The following is a 10,526-nucleotide window of genomic DNA, read 5'->3' as shown; positions in this document are numbered from 1 at the left end:
TTTGATAAGGATTTAGCACGTTATATGGATATGTACAGAGGTTTATTGCCTTTATATCTTTATGTTCCCTTTTAAATTTGGGAATTATCAAATAACAAAATTCGGTAAACGTTTTTCTAGGACCCATTGTAAATGTTGGTGTTCCTCTTATAGCCAAATACTCAAATTTTGAAGTTTATTGACCTATATTTTTTGATACGGCTATATAATTGAATGAGTACAGGATTTATTACTTTTTCGTAAGACACAGGTGTATTTGTGTACCAATCAAATTTTGGGAAGGCTACATTTCTTATTATCATATCAATAATTGGTAATTGTTCTTAGAATTGGGTGGTACCTGTTTCTTTGGGTAAATCATTGTCAATGTTAGTATGATCAGGTGATCTGTTATTGACCTATGATGGGATTAGGTGTTCAGGACATTGGTACATTTAAACTTTGTAGGATAATTTGAGAATTGACAAATGAAATTACGTCATTGGTTTTGATTATTTCAGCCTATGGACCAAATATAAACGTAAGCAACATGATGTACCATGTGAGTGACCTTGATGAGGTAGTGTACAGGGATTAATTTCCTTTTCAAAATTCGTGGAAATTATCAAACAACACGTTGCTAGACAACAGATGGTTCTGCTAAGATAAACAATTGACCGAATTGAGACCTAACTACAACATGTAATTATATGATTAATTCTAAGACTTTGGTATATCGAGAGAAGTATTCTTTAAATTTGGGAATTGTGATAAACAGAATTTTAACATAAGGCGCGAAATTTGGAACAATACATTGAACTTTAGTTAAGCTCATAGTCTAATATCATTAGTGGTTGTTGATTTGACCTTGAGTTTTAGAAATCTGGTAGCTACCTTATTGAATCTTACGACTTATAGACGGAAGGTAATACATGCTACAACACTGGCAAAGTTATTGTTGATGCAATTTGATTGGTTGATCACTATCTTTCGTGCAATCTGATTCGTTGATGATTTTCAAATCTTTGCTGCATTCAGTTTTGTTTTGTTTAACAATTAAAAATCTTGGTTTCGTTCAACAATGTGCACTCATTGATAAATATGATCAAAACCGTTTATTTGTTAATCGAATAGTAAAAAACCGGATAAAGTTTGACGGTTAACCGTGAAACGTGAAATTATTTGTTGAAATTTTTCGTTTGAAATTTTTTTTTAGTTTTTGTTTTAAACTTTGGTTTGAAATTCTTTCGTTTGAAATTTTTAGTTAGAAAACTTTTGTTTCGAAATTTTTGTTTGAAAAAAAAATTGTTTCAAAATTTTTTGTTTGAAAATTTTTTGTTTGAAAAACTTTTGTTTGAAATATTTTGTTTGTAAATTTTGTTTCAAAATTTTGAAATTTTTTAGTTTGAAAATTTTTAAATTTTTTTCGTTTCAAAAAAATTTTTTGTTTGACATTTTAGTTTAAAAAAATGTTCGAATTTTTTCTGTTTAAAAATGTTTTTGAACATTTTTGTTTCGAAGTTTTTGTTTGGAAAATTTTGGTTTCAAATTTTTAAGTTTGTGCACTCATTAGTAAAGAACCGGAACTGTTTAGAAGAAAATTTGGTTTGAAATTTTTTCAAAATTTTTTGTTTGAAAATTTTTTGTTTGTAATTTTTTTGTTTCAAAATTTTGAAATTTTTTCGTTTGAAATGTTTTGTTTAAAATTTTTTCCGTTTCAAAACTGAAAAATTTTTTGTTTGAAATTTTAGTTTAAAAATGTTCGAATTTTTTGTTTAAGAATTTTTGTTTGAACATTTTTGTTTGAAATTTTTGTTTCAAATTTTTGGTTTGACATTTTTTTAAGTTTGTGCACTCATTAGAAAGAACCGGAACTGTTTAGAAGAAAAACATCTGGCATCATTGTTTATCATGATGCAATAGTACACGTCAGATCATGGGGTTGTACTTGAAATGAAAAAAAACACAACTCATTGAAATGGATCATTTTATTACACTCCACATACATCCATACCAGATATAGTATCTGGATATTGTCGATACAATGTATTTTGAACTTCTTGCACTAGTTTGTCTTTAGCATATAATTTTAATTCCAGCTGGTCTTTTAAGGTCTATTGCAATGTCAATAGGCGGAAACTCAATGTCCATTTGATAACAAATAAACTGTTTATCAATACAGGTATGCACCCACGAACGATGTTGACAACCATCACAATATCTAGATACATGATAAAGTTCTTCTCGGGCGATCAGCCAGGTGAAAACTGGTGGATAGGCCAACGTTTCGAGAGCTGTCATCGTTCTCATTATCAGGGCAGTTATGATGCCCTGATGATGAGAACGATGACAGCTCTCGAAACGTTGGCCTATCCACCAGTTTTCACCTGGCTGATCGCCCGAGAAGAACTTTATCATATACGCCGCCAGGAAAGCTTCAAATCTTACATCTAGATACATGTTTTACAATATGCATGACATTTTTCAAAATAGTACTTTTTCAGGAATATACTTGTTTTGTTGCACACTTCCACTGCATGCTTTACACACTGGAATACATTGATGAATTTGTTCCATTAAGTTTGCGTTAGATACACGATGTTGCGAGAGACGGGTGGTCCACCTCGTTCCATTTTAGGGGTACAAAATTGTCAAATTTTAGTACAACCACGTGTTTGGTTTTTGGCCCAATTTATTCCCTTGGATGAGGTCCTATTACCTTATATGGTTATATGATTATGTATAGGTGTCCATTCTCTATCATAAGACATAGCTACATTGATGCACCCCTTTAAATTTTTGGGAGGCGCACCATGGCCAATCTTTTAAATTTCGGAAATTTTCCAGTTTAAGCATTTGGTATTATAGTACAGGACCTCAACATGTATCATGATATATTTGGGTGGTCCACCTTGTTCCTTTTCATGGGTAAAAAAATTGCCAAAATATAAACATAAGCAATATGTTGTACCACGTGTTTGGTTTTTGGCCCAATTTCTACCCTTTGATGTGGTTCTATTACCTTAAATGGTTATATGGTCATGTATATGGGTTCATTTCCTATCATAAGACATGGGTACATTGATGCACCCTTTAAAAATTTGGGAGGGGTATCTTGGCTCTACCACTCGGTTTTAGAAATTGTTTAATATAAGCATTTGGTATCATAGTACAGGACTTCAATACGTATCACTATAAATTTGGATGGTCCACCTCGTTCCCTTTCATGGGTAAAGAACTACCAAGAATCAAATTTCGGAGGTTATTGACCCCGTTTGATAAGGATTTAACACGTTATATGGGACCTCATCCAAGGGGATAAATTGAGCCAAAACCAAACACGTGGTTGTACTAAAATTTGGCAATTTCGTACCCATGAAAGGGAACGAGGTGAACCACTCAAATTTATAGTAATCTATATTAGGGTCCTAAACTATAATACCAAATATATAAAATGGGCGATTTCCAAAATTTAACACTACAGTACTCGCATGAAATTGTTGAAACATGAGTGGTCGCGCGGATTACGATTGTAGTCCATTTGATAAATACATATATCTTAGTGGTTATCCAATCGGTATTTTTTACATTATTTTTGTGGGTTTTCACAAGCAATGAAGAACACATTTCAGTGCAAACATTTTGTTTTTTAATGCACAAAAAGAATTAGAAGACAAAACTTTAGAATGCGTATGCAATTTACTATATTTTGTAAATGTTCGTTTATTTTCTTAGTATTTGATTAAAAATTGAAATAAAAAGAGAAAATTTGCATTTAAAGTGTTAAAAACTGTTATAAAAGTAAGAAGAAATTGTTAAATTGTTTGAAAGTTTAACTTTTACACTTGAAAACAAGGTCAAAAGTAGGCAAAATTTTGGGTGTGTTAGTCATAAGAGTCAGTGCAAAGAGTGTGCTTGTGGTCAGAGCAGATCCACTTACTGCACCTGAAACATCTTTTTTGGGTACCCTTGTTTCTTCATATTCCACAAAAAGGTTTGATAAGTTCTATAGCCACAGATTGCAGGAAGCTCTACGGTTGATCAAAGCATCATTGTTATTTGCTTTGAAAACAATGAGAGCGTTTACTCCACCAACGTTTAACACGTGCAAGAAGAGAGTGATTAGCCATCTTTGCGAATTCCTGGCTGTATCACACTGGCGACACAATTTGTCCAATATGTCAACTCCAAATTTAGTGTTGTTCTATCTTAATAACTATGGAGTATAGGTATGATGTTATGACACTGTGTTCGCGTATTTCTTGGATGCACTAGATCAATATACCATTTGGTATTTCTGTCCCTTCCAATGCAAAATTCTCCCTGAAACCTGTCTTCCTGGATAACACCGTTCCTTTCGTCATCTTCTATTTCTTCCAAATCGTCACTACCACTTTCTTCAGAGCCACTACTCGACAACATCTTCCTCTATTTCATCTTAGTCTTCTATGCTCAAAACACTTTCGTCGTCACTTTCAGTTTCTGTTAGCCACTGTCGTATCTGTTCTTGCTCTGACATTTTGAACTAACATATATCACATATATTTGAGCGAATAATGTGAAATAATACATTCAAAACAAGAACAGTTAAAACGTTAGACAGGAAACAAACTATCACGTCAGTACTCGCACGGATTACAATAGTAGTCCATGAGAAAATAACAATCTGTATAACATCAATGCGTTGACTTTGGGTGCTATCACTCGACTAATGGTGTTCTAGAAATGGGGGAGGAAGGTAGACGACCGCTACAGGTCACAAGTGTTGCCAACCCTCAGATACCAGAAAACTGAAACCCACTGGACTACAATAGTAATCCGCGCGAGCAGTGTAGTGTTAAGGGGTGGGCCAAAGTACCCCTCCCAAATTTTTAAAGGATGCACAAATGTACGTATGTCTTATGATAGGAAATGGACACCCATATACGCCCATATAACTATATAAGGTAATAGGACCACATCCAAGGTGATAAAATGAGCCAAAATACCAAACACGTAGTTGTAGTAAAATTTGGTAATTTTGTGCCCCTAAAAGGGAACGAGGTGGAACACCCAAATTTATAATAATATACATTAGGGTCCTATACTATTATACCAAATGTTTAAATTGGACAATTTCTAAAATTTAAGGGGTGGGCGAAGGTACCCCTCCCAAATTTTTAAAGTGCACAAATGTACCTATGTCTTATGATAGGGAATAGACCCCTATACATAACCATATAACCATAAAAGGTAATAGGACCTCATCCAAGAGGATAAATTGGGCCAAAAGACCAAACACGTGGTACAACGTATTGCTTACGTTTATATTTTGGCAATTTTGTACCCTTAGAAGGGAACGAGGTGGACCACCCAAATTTATCATAATAGATGTTAGGGTCCCGTACTATAATACCAAATGTTTGAATTGGGCAATTTCCAAAATTTAAGGGGTGGGCCAAGGTACCCCTCCCAAAATTTTCAAGGGTGCATTAATATGTCTTATAAAAGGTAATGGACCCCTGTATACACCCATATAACCATATAAGGTAATAACTTCTCATCAAAGGGGATAAATTAGGTCAAAAACCTCCGAAATTTGAATTTTTGGCAATTTTTACCCATGAAAGGGAACGACATAGACCCCCAATACTGATAGAGGTACATACTATGGTCCAAGGCTACCACACCAATATTTTAGATTTGGCAATTTCCAAAATTTAAGGGGGGTGGTCCTATGTACCCCTGCCAAAATTTAGGGGGTGGGCTATGGTACCCCTGCCAAAATCTAGAGGGGGTGGTACTAGGTACCTCTAGGTTATTGATCCCGGGCCAGGAACCATGGGTCCTGAGGCAGGGACCCAGGGGCCAAAAGTTATCCTTAGGTCAGGCCATTACTACTTTCTCCCCAATAATCCGATTTGAAATGTGTTTTTTGGGGGAGAAATTTGATTATTTGTGTCCGGTCGCCAGAAAGGAAAGTGAGATGAAATTAATGTCCACTCAGAATAATCCTCAAATCTGCCCGCCTCCCAATGTTGAAGACAACTCTGCTCCCCTGATTCTCCACAGCATTGTTTCTCGACTACAGAAAAATATTGAATATCGCTATATATAATATGGGAACGATCTTACCTGTCTCCTCAATGTTGAAGACAGATTTGCGCTGTTGCATACATATCTGTCGTTTCTCGTTTATTTTTGTCAATGAACTCAAAATCCTATGCAAGGCTTGCATAAACTTCTCGCCATGCTTTTGGCTTTTCATTTCTGTCTTTGAAAGAGTCTGTTATCTTATCCCATATGCAAGGTCTACATTCCACAAGTTTAATAAGGGTTAAAATATCGAATGGAAAAATTCTTGCCATCTCTAAAAATCTAAGCAAAACTAGAAAGGTAAGAATGAAATAATACACAACCTTTTCATCAAGTCTCTATCAGGGGGTCGATCCCGGTGCAAAGATGAGAGGGGAAACTTGGATACATAGCTTTGGTCTTTGTTTTCAATTGCCATTCCACAAATTCTTTTAAAAAATGGAGGATTTGGGATGGTTTTGGAAATGAGAGAAAAAAATCTGCATGAAGTCACATCCCTGTTGTTGAGATCACAATCAAGAAGCTGCCAAATGGGTCACTTGTCCTTGGAGCTTTGCAAAGAGTGTATGATTTTGCTGGTTTCGTTTCAAAATAATAATAATTCTACTTTGACTTGTCAACAAATATTCTATTCAATCATTGCTTATTGAGTGGGACCAGGAAAAGCGATCTGCACACAAATCTGATGAAAATAAAAGGAAATAATAATAATCAGTTTTTTTCCATATGCTTATGTTCACAGTTTATCAAACTTTGAAAATTACGCTTAAATGAATTTCCAGAATGTACTAAAATTTAAATGCATTAATAGATTAACATATATACCATCAAAGAGTGTGTATGTGAGAGAGAGAAGGAACAAAAATAAAAAAGGAGTAGAAAATAATCAAGAAATTGATTATCTAAATTTCTTATATTCTATTTGGTAATAGCTATTTAGAGGGAAACCAGTACTCTTCCGACTTCCCACATTTTATACCTATTTAATAAAGGGAATTAGCTACTCCAAAACAGAGACTGTAAAAAAATAATAAGCTGTTCCGAAGTTTGTTTATAGGACAAGATAATAATAATAATATAAAATTGTAATTGAAAATATGAAAACAACAAAATTCCAAAGACAAGAAACGAAACAAGAATACACAGCGCCTTGCCACTCACTCTCTTCATTTAACCCACTGGCCGGCCGACATTATCGGTCGTGTTTGCATCCAATCATAAGAAAATATTGCCCCCGACAAAATCGGCGTCGGCGATATCGCTGACAGTATCTGGAGCTTGGCCGACAGCATCTGAGTGTCGGAGGATCGGCCGATAATATCGGTGGCGTGTGCAAGCTACGATTTGAGTACATTGAAGTCGATTTCACCGCCGACATTATCGGCGCTTCCACCGATATTGTTGGCGTGTGCAAACGCACTTAGGACGAATTTGTCGACGACCTCCACATCACTTCACAGTATCCTACATTTTGTTTCCGGATTTTCGTTATTTTCCACAGACCAAACACAAAGCTGCGCTTTTTCTAGTGACGTGTACACTTGTTTATATCCATCGCCATGTGCCTTTTGCTGGATGCTCGCACCTACTTGGATTTTTTAAAACGCACTCGCCGAAAGCTCTTTCCCCTGAGTTGGACAGGCAGTATTTTAGTAGGTTTTTAGAAGTTGTGTTGCAGTATTCTCCTTCCTTCTCGTAAAAGAAAAGAGTAACAACTCATGATAGTGGATCTCTTTCAACATGTTCTCCCTTCAACCTTCTTCCTATACCGTGGTCAGTACTATGAACAATCAGACGACGTCGCCATGGGTTCTCCACTCTCACCTGCAGTAGCCAATTTTTATAAGGAGCACTTTGAACATGAAGCACTGAAGAAAGCACCACTTACACCCACACATTTCTATAGATATGTTGATGACACGTTCATCGTCTCGCCACATGGACGCAACTCCTTACAGGAATTCCTGCAGCATCTCAATAACTAGCATCCGAATATTAAATTCACGATGGAAGTTGAACAAGAAGGACGTCTACCATTTCTTGACATCATGATATACAGAAGACCGGATGGCAGCCTAGGCCATAGGGTATACAGAAAACCAACACGTACAGATTTATATCTGAACGCAAACAGTTTCCATCACAAAGCTCAACGGCTTGGAGTTCTCAACACTTTAGCACATAGAGTATTCTCCATCTCCGACAAGGATTGTTTAATAGAGGAACCTAATCACCTTCGCAGCGCCATACCACAGAATGAATACTCAATGCGAGAAATAAATGTGACCCTGAAAAGGACCAGAACTAAGGACACTGACAACAAGGACAAAAGTGCAGGAGAAACTGTCAATGGAGAATGGAAAAACACAATCTGCCTCCCATACACCGGGAACACTTCAGGAAAGCTGAGCAGACTATTTGAAAGGTACAACATCAGGACAATACACAAACCTCCAGCAAAAATAAAAAGAACTTAATACGACCAACTAGAGACAACCTGGGCCTCCGAACTCCTGGAGTTTACCGCATTCCATGTGAATGTGGTAAGTCATATATTGGAAAAACAGGACGAACCATTGAAGCCAGATGCAAAGAACACAACAGTTACATCAGACTAAACCAACCACAAAAATCCGGACTGGCTGAACATAGCATCAAACAGTAACATAAGATTTTATTCACAGATGCCGAAATAATAGCAAAATGCTCAAGAGTTTGGGACAGGAGGACAAAAGAAGCCGTTGCAATCACACAGGAAAAAATGAACCTTAACGGAGACACAGGATTCCAACTGAGTAAAACATGAACACCAAACATATTCCGCCATTTCAAGCATCAATTAGAAGCCGCCATTTCAACCCCCAATCAGAAGAGTCCAATCATACATACATGAGTATAGATATTCCATACACTCTTATGTACCTTCATATTCGCCTGAAGATGAGGACGATGTCAGCCCTCAAAACGTCGCAAGATATAATAGTATTTACCTGGCTGCTAGCCCGAGAAGACCTGTTCACAACTCGTGATGTAGTTTTATCGTTTCGTTTTTACTTTTATTTTTAGGGATTATTATTGTACATTACATTTTTCCTTTTCTTGTATGTATGAACTATTGTATTGTATTACACTAGGAGTCAGTCCGGTTCTTGTACACTTTTTGTATAAAGACAAGCACATGAACAATAAAAACTGTAGGTAAGTGGTTAGCGTATTGAACTTCTATTCGGCGGACACGGGTTCTAATCTCGGTCAGGTTAAAACTTTTACATAGGGATGGGCACGATTCGAGCCAATGGTAATTTTCTCGAGTCTAGTTCCGAGCCGAGTCGCTGTTTTGAGTTCGAGTTACGAGTCGAGTCGATTTTGATAAATGGCTCGCTCGTTCAGCTCGTTTTGAAATCATGGCCTGATTGAGTTATTAGACTGGAGAGCCAAAGCTATAAGAAATGTAAGCACTCATGTGGAATACTTTTAGTGTTGCTCACGAGAGGGGACATTGTTCAAATCTCGTCACGTCTCGATAACGAGACGAATAGATTTTTATAACGAGACAGCCTCAAAAATCTTGAGCATCAATACAAGTAGGGCCTATATACTATAGTTCTTACCATCAAGTCTGACCTGCACGGTCGAAATTTTGAGTCCAAGCAGAAGCCCAACCCGGGTAGTGATGTCAACCGTCTCGACTCGGTTCAACTGAGCGAACAGCTCGAGCCGGCACGGTTGGGATAAGCCATCGACTCGGATCAATTTAGACGACGGCTTCAGATGGTACGGTTGGGATGAGCCATCGACTTGACTCAAGTAAGCCGATAGCTCGAGCCGGTTAGGTTTGGATGATCCACCGACTCAGTTTGACTCTGCTCACGTGAGCCTTCGGCTCGAGGGGGCTCCATTGAAACGAGTCCATCGGTTCGGCTTGACTCGGCTCAACTGAGCCGATGGCTCCAGTGGGCTCGGTTGGGGTAAGCCATCAACTCAGTTCGGTTCCGCTCAGGTGAGCCACCGACTCAAGCCGTCTTGATTGGGATGAGCCATTGGCTCGAGCCGGCTTGGTTGGGCTGAACTGTTGTCTCGGCTCATTTCTCGGTAGGGGTGCACACGAGGCGAGGCGAGATTTAAGACTGTTTCGACTCGTCTCGAGAAGACGCTGATCGAGGTTATATATATATAAACTTTACATACCATATATAGACCCTATAAGCGTCTTTTTAAATAAGTTACATATTACGTAGCAAATTGCAGATACAAATTTCAATTTTTATCGCAATTTGTAAATTTTGTAGGGCATTTTATGCGTTATAATGAGTAATTATATATTCATAAAGGAAGTCCAATAAATACGAAAGTATTTGACAATTCCATTCATTATGACGGAAGTTGTGATTTCGTATTTATTGGATTCCTTCTATGAATTTATTATTATCATTATTTTCTTGACTACAAAGATACAAAGAAGCAGAATTCCG

The 10,526-nt window shown here is 37.0% G+C and overlaps 1 protein-coding gene across 1 annotated transcript; it reads left to right on the top strand.

Moving 5' to 3' along the window:
• The first annotated feature begins 8,060 nt into the window (after positions 1–8,060).
• LOC145682919 (uncharacterized) lies at positions 8,061–8,531 on the top strand. Its single transcript, XM_081754280.1, has one exon. The coding sequence runs from the start codon at positions 8,061–8,063 to the stop codon at positions 8,529–8,531; it is 471 nt and encodes a 156-aa protein (XP_081610406.1).
• The last annotated feature ends 1,995 nt before the right edge of the window (positions 8,532–10,526 follow it).

Source organism: Thermobia domestica, chromosome 1, assembly GCF_964235325.1.
Source record: "Thermobia domestica chromosome 1, izTheDome1.hap1.1, whole genome shotgun sequence".
Classification (NCBI taxonomy): Eukaryota; Metazoa; Arthropoda; class Insecta; order Zygentoma; family Lepismatidae; genus Thermobia; species Thermobia domestica.
The sequence above is the reverse complement of the archived record's forward strand: the minus strand, read 5'-3'. Positions and strand labels throughout refer to the sequence as shown.

Excerpts from the sequence above, each read along its gene's own strand:
- LOC145682919 (XM_081754280.1), top strand. The coding sequence starts at position 8,061 with ATGGAAGTTGAACAAGAAGGACGTCTACCATTTCTTGACATCATGATA.